Source organism: Penaeus monodon, chromosome 17, assembly GCF_015228065.2.
Source record: "Penaeus monodon isolate SGIC_2016 chromosome 17, NSTDA_Pmon_1, whole genome shotgun sequence".
NCBI classification, from domain to species: domain Eukaryota; kingdom Metazoa; phylum Arthropoda; class Malacostraca; order Decapoda; family Penaeidae; genus Penaeus; species Penaeus monodon.
This window is the reverse complement of record NC_051402.1, coordinates 2,698,477-2,715,976: the sequence shown is the minus strand read 5'-3', so window position 1 is coordinate 2,715,976 and position 17,500 is coordinate 2,698,477. Positions and strand designations below refer to the sequence as shown.

The following is a 17,500-nucleotide window of genomic DNA, read 5'->3' as shown; positions in this document are numbered from 1 at the left end:
AAACGATGATAATAAAGATTCAGTATTAAAAGATATTTGTAGTATATAGTTGTGGCAGTAGGCATGATAACAGTGCCTCTTACAATAGCTTTAATCATTTCAACCATGATGATAATCGGTAAAAATTACTCCTTTGATAAATCTTCAGCATAAAAGTTACAATATTGGTGCCAAACATCCACCATTTCTCACAAGAAAAAAGTAACAACCATACCATCACTTTCACTTCTACAATAGATCACTTTATGCTGGTTCTTCAACCTCCCTCTTCTATCACACACCCTCTATTGACTTTCACGCCCATATTTCGCCCTCTATGGTTATAACAAACATAACTTACTCCCTTCCTTCAGCTTGCAAATGGACCGTCTTACATCACCTTTAGCGATCCCTGGCCCCCATATATATCTTTCTTCCTCTCTGTTCCCTCTTCATCCATCGTTTTCTATCTCCCTCAACAAGTGTGAATGACGTTAAAAAAAAACCACGCGTGTTGTGTTAAATCACTATTGAAACTCCTGCAAACTTTACCATAATCACTGCCTCTTCTCTCGCTATTGAAACGACTAAACGACGGTCCGGGTCGCGTAATGGACATTTTGATGGGTGGCGTTCTTAACTCCGGGTTAGGTAGTGGACAGGTCAGTGACTAGGAGTGGGGAACGGGTTTTTGCCAGGTCGTAAGGTCGTGGTTGCGTTAAGAGCATTAGTCTGTATTTTGGTTAAGTGGGAGATGAGGTGTCTATCTTCAGACTATGTGACAGAACTGCACAAGATCTGTAGTATCTCTCTCTCTCTCTCTCTCTCTCTCTCTCTCTCTCTCTCTCTCTCTCTCTCTCTCTCACACACACCCACACACACACACACACACACACACACACACACACACACACACACACACACACACACACACACACACACACACACACACACACACACACACACACACACGCCCCCATTGAATCTACATACACGTCTCCAACCGTAAACCATCCACAAACAACACTTCATCCATAGCAACGTAATAACTACCAAAAGCAAAACAGAATTATTCGCGAGCAGCCTATCAATACCCCGCTCTTGCAACCCCCCCCCCCCCCCGCGCCTCCCATACAAGGATTTCCCAGCAGATAACGCCCATAATTCCACATTAATATACGGAACATCTCGGCTGTGACGCTGAGAACCACATAATTGGGTCATTAGGTTACCGGCGAGCCAATTAAAGGGGTGTAAATGTCGCTTTGTTATCTACAATGGGTGTGTAGCGGGGGTGGCCACTTAGGGTATTAGGTGGGGGTGGGGGTAAGGGATGGGAGAAAGGGAAAGGGGGAAGGGGAGGGGAAGGACAGGGGCCTGTCGACTGTCACGGAACACGACAGGGGATGGAATAAGAGGAGGGAGAGGGGAAGAGGAGGAGAAGAGCGGGGATGAACGGGGATAGGGGCAGATAGATAGGAGGGGGAGGGACAGGGGCTGATAAATAGGAGGGGGAGGGATAGAGGGAGATAAATAGGATTGAGAGGGACAGGGACAGATAAATAGAAGGGAGAAAAACAGGGGCTGATAGATAGGAGGGAGAAAGACAGGGACAGAGAGATAGAAGGGAGAGAGAGAGGGGCAGATAGATAGGAAGGAGAGGGACGAGGTGAGGGTCACAGAAGGAGAAGGAAAGAGTGGAGAGAGGGACATGGGGAGCAAAGAGGCAGGTAGGGGTAGGGGGAACGTGTGATAGCTTTGGCAATAGTTTTAAATGGTGATTGGCTTTTCTTGACGACGTATCTCATTACTTGTCTGTCCGAATGCTCTCGGGCATATATCTCAGGTGGGAATGAGTTGAGTTAAATTCAACTTTTCTACAGTATTTGGGCGGATTATTTTTGTTGTTGGTGTTGGGGATATTTTTGTTGTTGTTGTTACTGATATAATATTTATAATACACACACACACACACACACACACACACACACACACACACACACACACACACACACACACACACACACACATATATATATATATATATATATATAATTTTAATGACAATTACGATATTTACTATGGTAAAAGGTCTGGTACTACACACTGCTACTGCTACTAATACTGATGATGATAATTCTCACCTCTGTTACTACACTCTGTGGCTACTACTACTATTACAACTACTACTACTACCACTACTACTACTATTGCTACTGCTACTGCTACTCCTACTACTACTACCACTACTACTTTAGGAAACTTTACCACCATCACTGCCTCTTCTCTCACTATTGAAGGCGTGTGACTGCAAACGAGGGTCCGGGTTGTGTAATGGACATTTTGATGGGTAGCGTTTTTAACTCCGGGTTAGGTAGTGGACAGGTCAGTGACTCCGGGTTAGGTATGTTAATAATAATGATGATTATAATGATAATATTAATTGTAGTAATAGGGATGATGATCATGCTGATAACAACAAAAATGATGATAAAAAATAACAATAATAACATTATCAATAATAATAACAATAGTGTCAATAATAACAACAAAAACAATAATAATATAGTAATAATATATGATAATAATAACAATAATAATAACCACCACTACCACCACCAACTACCATTACCTACCCCCCATCACCCCCCCCCATAATTCCCTCCACTGATATCATCACCGCATTCATCACCATCCACGCCTCCTTCCCACACACACAAACACCATACTTAGTCTAATGAATAGCGAAATGTTTTCTCTCTTCATTCGACGGACAAGAAAGCCCTGAAATCGAAGACGGGCGTGCGGGCGGGCGTGTGGAGTAGGGGGTGTTTGTGGTGTGGGTGGGTGGGGGGTGGGTTTGTGGGAAGGGGGTAGGTGTTGGGGGGGCGTGGGTTGTTTGGTGTGGTGTGGATGTGTTTTGGTGTGTGTGTGTGTGTGGTGTTTGTGGTGTGTTTTGTGCGTGTGGTGCGCTTTTGGTGTGGCTTATGTGGTGTGTTTTGGTGTGTGGGGTTGGTGTGTTGTTTTTGTGTAGTCTTTTGTGGTGTGAATTCTTGGTTAATGCGAGTGTTCCTGAGTTACAGTTGCTCGCCGGTTCTTGGCTTTATGGTCTGTCTGTTTAGTTTGTCGTTTTTTGATCTGTCGGGAGAGCCTGTGTCTGCGTGTGTTTGTTTTGCATTTGTTGAAGAAGCTCGTGTTGTTTTTGCTGTTAATCTGTTTAAATAGCTGCCAGCCGAGTGATAATTTGTTGGCTTTTGTATTATTATGTCCATCTTGCTTATTGGTTGTTGTTATTATTATCTGTTTATTGATCTGTCTTTATTTTTTGTTGTTATTTTAATTTATTTATCACTTTTTTAATTCTATGTTTGTTTTTATCATTGATTATTAATTTTGTTATCATTTTTATTATTTATCGCTTCTGTTTTTGATTTTGAATTTTTCATCTTTTTCCATTTTTTAAATTACCATAAATATATTATCAACATAAAGAAAAGCAACCATAACATAACTTTTTTTTTTCTCTCCATGCAACAAACTTCTTCACAGCAATTAGCTTTCCGTCACGTGACTTGTTAGGTACATCACTGAATCTCAATTTTCCGTTAGTGGCAATGGTTTCATGCTTCGGAATACGTACCCGATTCTTGGTTTAGAATTCCCTTTCTTCCGGTCTTGTTTGTAAATACCAAAAAGCCAGATGTAAAGTACGTGCTCTCGTAACTTTTGTTGTTAACGCCTGAATAGAAAATTTGTGAATTGTACCGGACCATTGTACATAATACTAATGGTCAGCAGGATAGGTTTCTGCCTGGGAAAATAACGTACCCACTGGCATACTAGATCCCTATCCTCTGATTATACATACAAACCTTAGACTAAACGTTCTATAACATTTATTGTTAACATTAATAAAATATTGTATTGTATCCCATATCTATACATAAATACATAATGCATACATATAACAAAATATACATATATATACATATATATACATATATTTTGCATGTATTTTTACAATATACATATATACATATATATATATATATAATATATAATATATAAGATAATGTATATATATATATATATATATATATATTATATCTATATATATATATATGGTAAAACACTCTTCCGTGTAGATACCATGGTAGATAGACATATATACATATATATGTGCACAAATACACACACACACTCACACGTGTGTGTGTCTGTGTATCTCCAAACAGTACGCATATCATCCACTGTCTGTATTGGAATTATTCCGTGACAAAGCTCCACCCCCCCGCATCACATAGGCTTTGAACGCAATCTGCCACTGTGCAGACTTCCCAAAGTCACGCTGTGGTTTTCTCTCTCTCTCTCTCTCTCTCTCTCTCTCTCTCTCTCTCTCTCTCTCTCTCTCTCTCTTTTCTTCCTTCTCTCTCTCTCTCTCTCTCTCCTCTCTCTCTCTCTCCCTCCCTCCCTCTGTCTCTCCCTCTCTCTCTCTCCCTCCCTCGCTCTCTCTTGGAATGCAAAGGTAATAAGGCTTGGAGTGCCTCGAGGAGCCGTGGCATGAATACCTGCCTGTTATTTGTTTACTTTGCGTCGTTAATTAAACGGTGTCAGAATGAGCGCGTTGTCACTTGCCATTTGCTGTGGGTTGTCTGCAGGAAAGGGCTGGCGAACATGTTATTCATTTCGTCTTTTGGTTTTGTTTGAATGTGTAAAAAGTTGCAACTATTTTTTATTATTATTATCATTTATTTTTTTATTATTACTATTATTATTATTATTATTATTATTATTATTATTATTAAGAAGGGAACGATGAGATAAACAAAATGGCGATGCTTTGTTTGTTTTTTAAAAAGAAATTGATGATAAAAAAACCTTTTTTTTCTTATTATTTAATGAAAACGAAGAAGGAAACTGTAGATATTCCCGCCTCCGTCTTCTCCTTCACCCTGCCCTTCTTTCCTCCCTTCCTCTCCTTCACCCTCTCCCTCTCCCTTCATTTCCTCTTCCACCCTCCTTCTTCCCCACCTACCCCTCCCCCTCCCTCCCTCCCTCCCCCTCTCCCCCTTCTCCCCTTCTCCTCCCTCCCCTCCCTCCGCTTCCCTCCCTTTCCCTCCCCCCCCTCACTCCCCCTCTTATAAAAACCATTCGGGCTTCTTCAACTACACACTACATATCTCGCCCCCCGGGTTTAAACCTCACTGTACTCTCTGGGACCTCCGCACCCTCCCCCCCCTCTCTCTAAAACTTATTCTCTCTTGTGGGCTCTTCTCATCTACCCCTCTCTATTCTGCTTCTTCTCTCGTTTTACTTACTCCTTCTGCCTTCTCCTCTCTCTCTCTCTCTTCCTCTTCTCTCTCTCTCTCTCTCTCTCTCTCTCTCTCTCTCTCTCTCTCTCTCTCTCTCTCTCTCTCTCTCTCTCTCTCTCTCTCTCTCTCTCTCTCTCTCTCTCTCTCTCTCTGTCTGAGGGGGAAGAGGAGGAGAGGGAGAGAAAGGGGTTATTGTGTGTGTGTGTGTGTGTGTGTGTGTGTGTGTGTGTGTGTGTGTGTGTGTGTGTGTGTGTGTGTGTGTGTGTGTGTGTGTGTGTGTGTGTGTGTGTACGTACATTTACGTACATATGTCAAATAGATGCATATTTTTGCTATGACATTTTCAATTTTCTACACATATTTTATTTTTTCTTTATTCTTTCTAAATAAATCTTACGCGAAAGGGGTGTCATAGCGATTTAAGTGTTTATTGCAAACTGTTGCAAAATACATGATATAAAACCCGATAATATAGATAACAGCAATAAGAAAATAACAATATGATAATATATGATACTGATAGATAACGATATCGATTAAAATCAGAATCGAAATCTTATTAAAATAACACGATAATGAAGAATGAATAATGGAATAACAAACAAAAAATAAAAAAAAATAGGAATTGATAATTAACAACATTAAAAATCTTAAAAATAAAAATACGAATAGATAATTAACGACAATAATTAGATTCATAAATTAATTACAAGAATATCAGTCGGTTAGTATCGTTGTATATATTCCGAACGAAATACTATGAATGTTAATTAACGAAACAGAAAGTCCTGTGGCGATTTTTTTTTTTTTTTTTTCGTTGATTTTTAATTCTTGGAAACATATCGTTATTTAATTATTATTATTATTATTATCATTGTTATTATTATTATCATTGTTGTTATTATTATTGTTATCATTATTATTATTATCATCATCATTATTGTTGTTATTATCATTATTATTAATTTATTTGTTACTATCATTCCTCTTTTTTTCGTATTTTTCTGTTCATATATTCTATATTTTCTTTTCTTTTTTTTCTTCTTATTTTCCTTTCTTTTCACTCTTTTTCCTTGCTTCCCTTCTTCCATCTTCCATTTTCCTTTTCTTCTTTTTTTCCTTTCTTCTCCTTTTTTCTTCCTCCCTTCCCTTTCTTTCTCCTTTTTTTTCTTTTCTTTTTTAAGATGATAAATTTTTGATTAGGTTTCTCGCTTGCTGGTTAAGAAATGCCGATTTAAAAGTTTACATATACTTACAAATCACTTACGTAAGTATTCCAGATATAGTACATAAACACACAAACACACACTTGCAAATACAAATATATATATAACAACAACAACAACAACACACACACACACACACACACACACACACACACACATCACACACACACAACACCATCACACAACACAAACATACAAACACAACTACATAACATCACAACACACACACATCACACACATCACTCACACACACACACACACACACCACACCACACACAACAACAACACACAACACAACACAACCACACACACACACACACAACAACAACAACACAACACAACACACACACACACACACACACACACAACAACAACAAAACACAAAACACAAAACACAACACCCACACGCTCGACATTCCGATCTCGCCTAAAAACCGAAAAAGGCCAGATATTTTAAGGCTATCAAAAGATGAAGTCTTTAAAGCCACACGCAGGCCAATTAAAAGTAAACAGGACAGGCAGGTTGGGCGCCATTTGGAGGAGGAAGTCAAATTTACGAAGTCTGTTCGGAGAAGAAAAAAAAATAATCGAGTTGTTTGTATCTTTTAGTCTTTTTTTTTTTTTTTTTTTTTTTTTTTACCAGGTTTCGGTAATTTGCTTGATTCATTTACTTGTTTGTGTATAGTCTCTTTCTTTCTTTTCTTTCTTTATATCTCTCTCTGTCTCTCTCTCTCTCTTACTTTTTCTCTTTGTCTCTCTTTCTCTCCCTCTTCCTCTCTCTCTCTCTCTCTCTCTGTCTCTCTCTTTTTTTTCTCTTTGTCTTCTTTCTCTCTCTCTCTCTGTTTTCTCTCTCTCTCTCTCTCTCTCTCTCTCTCTCTCTCTCTCTCTCTCTCTCTCTCTCTCTCTCTCTCTCTCTCTCCATCCGAACTCAAAACCAGATTTCTTTCTTTTGTTTCTCTCTTGCTTTTCAATTACACACTAAGTTTCTCCCTGTCAAGAATGCTTTCGAGTGCCGCCCGCACGCCCGCGATCCCGAGGCCGAAAAACGCCCACGATACACGAGAGGCAAGAACAGGGGCGGGAGCGAGGGTGGGGGTGGGGAGGTGGGGTGATGGGGGGGTTGGGGGGGAGGCTGAATGATTGCTTTGTTTGAAAAAAAAGTTTGCGTGTGTGAAGAGGGAGGAGGAGGGAGGGGGGGGGATGTGTGAGTCTGATTGGTAGACTGAGAGAGAGAGAGAGAGAGAGAGAGAGAGAGAGGATAGAGAGAGAGAGAGAGAGAAAGAGAGAGAGAGAGAGAGAGACAGACAGACAGAGATAGACAGACAGACAGACAGACAGAAAGAGACAGAGACAGACAGACACAGAGACAGACAGACACAGAGACAGACAGACACAGACAGACAGACAGAAAGACAGATAAAAAGAAAGAAAGAAAGAGAGAAAAGGTGAAAAAATATGAACGCCCTCACGTATTTTCTAATTCCTAGGAGAACAGGAGATATATTGGATTCGAAAACCGACTTGCTCCTCGGGTTAAAGTATAAACAGAAGAAAGGGAGATGATAAAGGGAGTGATGAATGAGCGACCAAAGAAGGGAGAGAAGAAAATAGAAGAGAAAGTAGGACATAAGAGAAACAGAAAAAAAATTGATGATTTGTTGGAGAAATGAGGAAAGGCAAAATTAATTGAAAATAAAAGATAGATAGATAAATAGATATGATAAAATATATAAAAGAAAAAATAAATATTCACAAAGAAATATATAGTTTTATATCTTTCTTCTTTCATTATTTTCCCTCTTTTCTCTCTCTCTCTCTCTCTCTCTCTCTCTCTCTCTCTCTCTCTCTCTCTCTCTCTTTCTCTCTCTTCTTCTTCTTCTTCTTCTTCTTTTTCTCTCTTCCCCTCTCTTTCCCCACTTGTTCCTTTTTCTCTGTCTCCATCCTTTTCCCATGCTTCATCTTCACCATAAACACACTCCCCCCTCCCCCCCCACACACAAAAACAACTGAAAAAACACAAAAATCTTAATGGCATAAGTGGATCTATGTGTCACAGGAGCTTGTCATTCAGTCATCGCTGAGAGATAAGAAAAGAGAGAGAGAGAGAGAGAGAAGAGAGAGAGAGAGAGAGAGAGAGAGAGAGAGAGAGAGAGGAGAGGGGGGGGGGAAGGGAGTGAGAAAAGGAGGAATGGAGAGAGCGAGAAGGAGCGAGAGAGAGAGAGAGAGAGAGAGAGAGAGAGAGGGGCGAGGAGAGAGAGAGAGAGAGAGAGGAGAGAGAGAGAGAGAGAGAGAGAGAAGTGGGGAAGGGAGTGAGGGAGTGAGAAAATGAGGAATGGAGGAGAGAGCGAAAGAGATAAATAGAGAGAGAGAGCGAAAGAGATAGATAGATAGATAGATAGATAGATAGATAGAGAGAGAGAGAGAGAGAATAAATGATAAATGAACTGAAAGCAGAACGTATAAAGTGAATATACATACACGCAGATGCACCCACCCATCCATATTCATTTATCTGTCCGTACTTATATCTATTTATTCATATGCTAATATTGTCCGCCACCAATCCTTCAACTTTTCAACAATTTGACTGTCCATCTGAGCAAGAAAAAAAAATAGAAATGCGAATTCAAGTTTTTCGATATTTTCTCTTGGATGGAACAGCCTTTAAGACTTTCTCTCTCTCTCTCTCTCTCTCTCTCTCTCTCTCTCTCGCTCTCTTCTTCTTCTTCTTCTTTTACTTTTCTTCGCCTTTCTTCTTCACCTTCATCCTCTTCTTCTTCACTTTCATCGCCATTTCCTTCTTCCCTTTTCTTCTCTCGCTCGACAATATGAAGAAAAAAGAGTCATCGCTTTGCTTGTTTGTTTGTTTCCAAGTGTATTATCTTTCGGTCCATATTCGCTCCTTGGCTCAAACGGGAGGCGATTAATAACCGTCTCGGTGGGGATTAAATATGGTGAGATTGATTAATTAAGCGATCTTTGGATTTTGACGCGCCCTGTTTTTTTTTTTTTTTTTTTTTTTTTTTGGGTGGGGGTGGGGGTTGGGGGTGGGTGAGTGGGGGTTGCTTCTGAGGGTTGCCGAATGTTTCGTGTTTTCGTTTATTGTCTATTTCATTTGTATGTTTTATATATATATATATCTATATATATATATATATATATATATATATATATATATATTTTTTTTTTTTTTTTTTTTTTTTTTTTTTTTTTTTTTTTTTTTTTTTTTTTTTTGTGTGTGTGTGTGTGTGTGTGTGTGTGTGTGTGGTATGTGTGTTTCGTTTTGTTTCATAAACAGAATTTTTCTTACCGCATCTTTTTTTTTTTTCCTTTTCACTTTTTTTTTCGTTTGTATTATCTATTTTACCGCATCTTCTTTTTTCTTGTTTCGTTCATCTTTCTTTCTGCTTTTTACGCCTTTTCTTAATATTTATTTTTTTTTATTGTGTAATTCTTTATCTTTCTAATTGTATCTTTATTAAATTTTCCATATTTATAAATATTTATATATTATTTATATGTATATTATATATATTTTCTTTCGTCTATTTTTTTTTTTTCATTACTATTCAATATGGAAACAGATAAAAATAAATAAATAAATAAACACATTTCATGCATTTATTTCTAAATGATTTTATCGAAAAGTCTTGTTCTGGCGATACTGTTACCGTCCCCCTTAAAAAAGAAAACAGAAAAAGACAAAAAAAAAGAAATCAGATACTTATCTAAAATTCGTCCGCGCAATATTTCTCTCTTTTTATGCTACAAATTTTCAATCAGAAATACATTGGATCCGAAGAGCTTCACTTCTGGCCTTTTCGAAACCGGCTTCGGCGTCTCGCTCAATAATGATTCGAAACTCCTTATTCGGACAGTCGTCTCGGATCGCTATTCGAACTCTCATTCGGACCCTCTGGTGTTGTTTTATATATGTGTGTATATATATATATATATATATATATATATATATATATATATATATATATATATATATATATAAAAGAAAACACTTGTCCTTTGCAACGCCAGCCATCTATAATGCTATTGCTTACGCGACGGCAATAAAACGCCAGCGGAGGTCCGTGGTTTTATGTGAATGATAAGCTTTGGAAAATTCTTTTCGTTTTTAGGGGAGACGGGAAGTTAATGGATGAGTGAATTTTTTTCATACAATTGATTATCATTAATGTGTGTATGTATATATATACTTTATTATTATTATTATTATTATTATTATTATTATTATTACTTTACATATTTATTTACTTACTTATTAACATATTTATTTATTATTATAATTATCAATTTAGGGGAAAGGGAATTCACCACACTGAGAAATTGTCTAACTAATATTACCTCCTTTTTTTTTTCAATTCACTGGTCGAAAAATTCACATTTGCAATTTCCTCTTGTTGCTGGGCCGAAAGACTGCATTCTTAAAATCCCGTTTATTCACCTGTTTATCTTTTATTGCATCAAGTTGCTAAGTTAAAAGGAGTCATATTTCCATTGTTTTCCATTTTTGCTTTTGCAATTGACAAGAAGATCCCGCTGGAGATTAGCAGAGAGGAAAGGAGAGGAAGAGGGGGAGGGGGGAGGAAGAAGGGAAGAGGAGGGAAGGGGAGGAAGAGGGGGAGAGGAAGAGAGGGGAGGGGGAGGGAGGGAGGAAGAAGGGAAGGAGGGAGAAGGATGAAGGAAGAAGGGAAGGAGGGAGAGGGATGAAGGAGAGAAGAAGAAAGGAAGGAACGAGAGAGAGGAAGGGAAGGACGAAGGAAAGAGGGAAAGAGAGAGGGAGGGAAAACGAACGAAGGAGCGGAAGATGAGAAACGGAAAGAGCAGACGAAGATAAGAGGAAAGAGATCACGGAAAGGAACGAGAGAAGAGAGAGAGAGAGAGAGAGAGAAGAGAGAGGGAAGAGAGAGAGGAGAGAGCGAGGAGAGAGCGAGAAGAGAGAGAGAGGGGAGAGAGAGAGAGAGGGGAGAGAGAAAAGAGAGGAGAGAAGAGAGAGAGAGAGGGAGAGAGAGGAAAGACAGAGGGGGGAAAGAGAGGGAAGAGAGAGCGGAGAGGAGAGAGCGAAAAAGAGAGAGGAGAGAGCGAAGAAGCGAGAGAGAGGAGGAGGGGGAAAGAGCGAAAGAGAGAGAGGGAGAGGAGAGAGAAGAGAGAGGAAGAAGAGAGAGAGAAGAGAGACAAGAGAGAGAGAGAGGGAGAGGGGGAGGGGGGGGGATGGAGAGGAGAGAGTGGAGAAAAAGGGAGAGGAGAGAGAGAGAGAGAGAGAGAGAGAGAGAAGGGAAAAATAGAAAGAGAGAGAGAGAGAGAAGGGAAAAGAGAAGGAGGAGGGGCGAGAGAGAGGAGAGGGGAGAAAGAGGAGAAGAGAAAAGAGAGAGGAGGGGAGGAGAGAGGAGGAAAAGAGGGGGAGAGAGAGACAGAAAGAGAAGAGAGAGCGAGCGAGAGCGAAAGAGAGAGAGAGAGCGGGAGAGAGGCGAAAAAGAGGGGGAAGAGAGGGGGGGCGAGCGAGAGCGAAAAGAAAAAAGGGTGGGGAAAAAAAAGGGAGAGAGAGAGAGAGGGGGGGAGAAGAGAGAGGGGAGGGAGGAGAGAGAGAGAGGGGGGGAGAGGGGGAGGAAGAGAGAGAGGAAAAGGGAGGAGAGGAGAGAGGAAAAAGGAGGAGAGCAAAGGGGGGGGAGAGAGCGAGAGAGGGGGGGGAGAGGGGAGAGGGGGAGGGGGAGAAGAACAAGAGAGGGGGAAAGGGGGAGAGAGGAGACGAGGGAAGAGAGAGGAGAGGGAGAGAGAGGAGAGAGAGAGGAGAGAAGGAGAGAGGAGAGGGGGAGCGAGAGCGAACGGAGGCAAAGGGGCCGGGAGAGCAAAAGGGAGAGAGAGAGAAGGGGGAGAAGAAGAGAGGAGAACAAAACAGAGAGGGGGGGAGAGCGAGAGAGGAGAGAGGAGGAAGAGCAAAAGAGGCGGAGAAGAGAGAAGAGGGTCGGCCAAACAGCGGACACCTCAGTTAAACAGTAATAATTTTCCCGCAGACGATGTTTACGGCAGCGCTCTCATGGCGCGGGAATGGTGAACGATTTTTCTCTTTTTTTCGTCTTTGTTCTTTTGTTTCTTCCCCCTTTGTTTTCCTTTTTTTATTTCTTCCCCCTTTTATTTCATTTTTTTTATCTTCATTTTTTTCTATTCTTTTCTTTTCTATTTTTTTTTTTTTTTTTTTTTTTTATTTTTTTCCTTTCTTTTTTTTCATTTCTTCCCCCCTTTTTATTCTTTCTCTTTTTTTTCCCCCCTTTTTTACATTTTTTTTTCCAATTTCTTTTTTTTCTTTTCTCCTTTTTTTCTTTCCCTTTCTTTATTTTTTTTTATTTCTTTTATTTTTTTTTTCTTCTTTTTTTTTTTTTTCCCCCTTTTCTCTCTCTCTCTCTCTCTTTTACCTTCTGTGGGATTCGAGGCGATGTTTTTAAACGCCCCCCCCCCCCGTGGCGATAAAAGACCAGGGGGAAGCTGGTTTTGAAATTCCCGGGAGTGAAATAAAAACCCTTTTTAAAAACCGGGAGTGAAATTAAAACCCTTTTTATTTCTCCATTTTCCTCATCATTGTGGATTTTTTTTTTTTTTTTTTCTTTTCTTTTCTTCTTCTTCTTCTTCTTTTTTTTTTCTTCTTTTTTTTTTTCTTCCCCTTCTTCTTCTTTTTCTTTTTCTTCTTCTTCGTCTTCTTCTTCTTCTTCATGTTGGTCAATATAGGAGAGAGGATGAGGGTGGGGAGAAGGGGGAAAGACGTAAGGAAGGAGAAGGAAAGAAGGGAAGAGGAAGGGCGAAAAGGGGAGAAGGAAGAGGGAGGAAGAAGGGGAGAGAAGGAAAAGGGAAGAAGAAGGGGAGAAAAGGAAGGAGAGGGAGAAAGAGAGAGAGAGAGAGGGGGAAAAGAGAGAGAAGAGAGAGAGGAGAAAAAAAAAAAGGGAGGGAAAAGAGGGAGAAGAGGGGAGAGAGAGAGAGAAAGAGAAGAAGAAGAGAGAAAAAAGAAGGGGAGAGGGGGAAGGAGAGAGAGAGAGAGAGAGAGAACGAGAAAGAGAGAAAGAGAGGAGAAAAAAAAAAACAGAAAAAGAAAAGACAAAAAAGAAAAAAGAAAAAACGATAACCAAACAGAGAGAAAAAACACACACCAAACAAACAGACGAGAAGAACAAAGCAAGAGAAAGGAGGAACAGGAGCGAAAAGAGAAAAAAATCGCAATAAATCCCACGAGGCTCCGTCCGGCCTCCCTTGAGCATGAATCACGCAAAGGAAAACCCAGCGATTCAGAAGAAACCCAAAAAAATCGCCGGTTTTTAACCCCCCAAATGCGAGGTCAATCCGGGGTCAGGTTTCGGGCCGTTTTCGCTCGAATCTTAACTACAGGATTTTTTTTTTTTTTTCTTTTTTTCTTTTCTTCTTTTTTCTTTTTTTTTTTCTTTTTTTTCTTCTTCTTCTTTTTTCTTTTTTCTTCTCGTCTTTTTCTCTTATGTGGCCCATATAGGAGAGAGGATGAGGGTGGGGAGAAGGGGGAAAGACGTAAGGAAGGAGAAGGAAAGAAGGGAAGAGGAAGGGCGAAAAGGGGAGAAGGAAGAGGGAGGAAGAAGGGGGAGAGAAGGAAAAGGGAAGAAGAAGGGGAGAAAAGGAAGGAGAGGGAGAGAGAGAGAGAGAGAGAGAGAGAGAGAAAGAAAAAGAGAGAGAGGGAAAGAGAGAGGGAGAAAAAGAGAGAGAAGGAGAGAGGAGAGAGAGAGAAAAGGGAGAAGGGAAGGGGGGGGAGGAGGGAAGGAGAACGAGGAAAAAAGAGAAAAAATAAAAAAAGGGGAGGGAAGAGAAAAAGGGAGAGAGGGAAAAAGGGAAGAGGGAACGAGAGGGGAAGAAGAGAGGGGAAAAGGGAGAAACGGGGAAAAGAGAGAAAGGAGGAAAAAAAAAAAAACAGAAAAAAAGAAAAGACAAAAAAAAAAAAGAAAAACGAAAACCCAAAACAGAGAGAAAAAAAACAAAACCCAAAAAAAAAGCGAGAAGAAAAACAAGAGAAAGGGGAACAGGAGCGAAAAGAAAAAAAATCAAAATAAACCCCACGAGGCCCGTCCGGCCCCCTTAAAAGGAATCCGGCGAAGCGAAAAATCGGTCGTTTCAAAAGAAATCCGAAAAACGCCAGGAAAACCGAAAAATGCGAGGAAAATCGGGGTCGGGTTTTGGGGCCCTTTTTTTGGCTCGAATCAAAATGGGATTTTTTTTTTTTTTTACTTCTCCTTTGCTTTCTCTCTCTCCTCTTCCCCCTTTCCTCCTTCTTCTCCCCTCTCTCTTCTTTTTCCTTTTTTTCCCTCTCTTTTTTTCTCCTTCCTCTCCCTTCTCCTTTCCTTTTTCTCTCTCTCCCCTCTCTCTCCTTTTTTCCCCCCTCCTCTCTTCTCCCCCCTCTCCTTCTCTTCTCTCTGTCGCCCTGGGGCTTCCTCTCTCTCTCCTCTCTCTCTCCTCCTCTCCTCCTCTACTCTCTCTCCTCTCCTTTTCATTTTTTTTTTTTAGCGTTAAATTACACACGATTTTCGCGAGATGATCGTCTCAAAGATGCTCCGCGGTTTGGAGGGGTCGCGCTGCGGGGGTGGGAGGGGCGGGGGGGTGGAGGCGGAGGGTGGAGGGGGAGGGGGGGCCGGGGGGAGGGGCGGAGGGCGGAGGGGGGGCGGAGGGTGGGGGGCGAAGGGGTGGAGGGTGGAGGGCGGAGGGTGGAGGGTGGAGGCTGGAGGGTAGAGGGCGGAGGGGCGGAGGCGGGGGGGGAGGGCGGAGGGGGGGGAAAAGTACCCTCTGTTTCCCCTTTCTTTATTCTCTCTCCCCATTACACGAAAACTGACAGTAAATAATATATTTTAATTTACGATAAAACACACAGATAAACAGGAGCAAATCAAAGAAACTGGGGAAAAGGGAAAAAAAACAACAACAACAAAGTAAAAGTGAATAACAGATAAAAGTTGATAAACCAAATAGAAGGAGAAAAAGGAGAAGAAGAAGAAGAAGAAGAAGAAAGAAAAAAAGGAAAAAAAAGAAAGAAAGAAAGAAAAAAAAAGAATACCCCCTCCTCCCCCCACCCCTACCCCCTCCCCCCCCCTTGGGAGAAAAAAAATCCCAAAAAAAAAAAAAAATAAAACCACAATAAAAAAAAAAAAATAATAAAATAAAATAATAACAATAATAACAAAAATAAATAAAAATAATAACAAAATAATAACAAAATAATAACAAAAACTAACGATAATAACAAAATAATGACAATAATAATAATAAAATCAAATGAAAACGACTCAACATCTCTCGCATAAATAGACTTCTGGCGACGCCGATAGATCGCGCGAAGGGGGGAAGGGAAAAGACCCTGTTCTCGTCAGCAGACCGGGGGTTTTTCGGCGAGGAAGCTGAGATTGCAAAAATGATTGCTGGTGGAGTTTCTCGCCTGTTTTGGGGGTGAGGGAGACGGAGGGGGGGGTGGAAGGAGGGAGGGGGGGTGGAAGGAGAGAGGGGGAGGAGGAAGGAAGAGGGAGAGGGAGAGGAGAGGGACGGAGAGGGGGGAGAAGGAGGGAGAGGGTAGGAGAGAGAAGGAAGCTGAGAGGGAGGGAGAGGGAGAGAGGGAGAGGGAGAGAGGAGGGAGAGGGAAGGAGAGAGGGAGATGGAGGGGGAAGGAACACGAGTGAAAAAAACAGACAGACAGACAAATAGAGAGAGAGAGAACGTGCAAGCGAAGCATCGACCAAAACGAAAGAAAAGGTCTATAGAATCCCAAAAGTAAACAAAGAAATTTATGGATCGAAACGAGAAAAAAAAAGTCGCGTTAAATATATACTGCGCCCCCCCCCCTCCCTCCTTCCCCCCACCCCCCCCCTCCTCCTTCCTCCTTCTCTCCCTCTCTCCCTCCCTCCCACATCTCTCTCTTCCTCCCTTCTTCACTCCCCCCCCCCCCGTCTTAGAGAGATGAAAGTGACAGAGCCGCTCTCGCTATCGCCGTAAAGCCGCGGTAAGAGTGACGGGAACGAGGATGGACAGGGTGAAGGGGACAGGGGGGAGGGAGAGAGGGGATAAAGAGGGGGAAGGATGAAAGGCAGAGGGAGGGGGAGGGTGGGGGAGGAAAGGGCGGGGGAAAAGGGGAGAGGGAGGGGAGAGGGGGAGGGAGAGGGGAGGGTGAGAAGGGTCAACGGGGGGAAAGGAAGAGAGGGAGAGAGAGGATAAGGAGGTTGATAAAGGATAAGGGGAGAGAGAGGGAGGGCGAGGGATGAGGGAGAAGGGAGAAAGGGAGAGGGGAGACGGAGAAGTGAAGAGGTGAAGAGACAGAACGGGAGAAGCGAGAAGCTAGGTGTGAAAGAAAAAAAGGAAGAGAAGGAGAGTGGATAATTAGAAGAAAAAGCAGAAGAATAAAAAAGGAAGCGGATAAGAAAGTCATTTTCATTTTAGGGGCATCACCACCCTCCTCCCCCCCTCCTGTACCCACCCCCATCCCTCCCGTCCCCCTGTCACGATATCCCCGCCCCTTTCCCCTTTCTCCCCCCCTTCCCCCCGCCCTGACATGACCCCAGCAGGCACTCATAAGGGTCACGTTACTCACTAGCGGGGCCCGGACTCGTGGGAGGTGGGTGTTAAAATCTTTTTACCCCCTGATTTTTTTTCTTTTTTTCTCTTTTCTTCTCTCTCCCTCCCTCTTCCCCTCTTTCTCTCTCTCTCTCTCTCTCTCTCTCTCTCTCTCTCTCTTCTCTCTCTCTCCTTTGTTTCACTGTCCAGTATATCCTGCTTATTTTTCTTTTCTTTTTTTCTTTCTTCCCCTTTTCTGAGTCGCAAACATTCTTTATTTGCTATCAAGAGAATGGATCTACAGCTTCGTTTCGACTGTGATTCGAATCCGTAACGAAGCATGTGAACCGTGCTTCGAAACTGCCAGGTGAGTTTCGTTCCCCTGTCCAGTGGGTCGTCTTGCTTGATAGCCTTATATGCAGCCTACTCATT

The 17,500-nt window shown here is 41.6% G+C and overlaps 1 protein-coding gene across 1 annotated transcript in view; it reads right to left on the bottom strand.

The window, feature by feature from the left end:
• Positions 1 to 17,500, bottom strand: part of LOC119583195 (protein APCDD1-like) — a 27,929-nt gene that overhangs the window by 6,437 nt on the left and 3,992 nt on the right. The window contains exon 3 of the mRNA XM_037931673.1: positions 1,115 to 1,179. Coding sequence (XP_037787601.1) covers positions 1,115 to 1,179 — 65 coding nt within the window. The remainder of the gene's footprint in view (positions 1 to 1,114; positions 1,180 to 17,500) is intronic.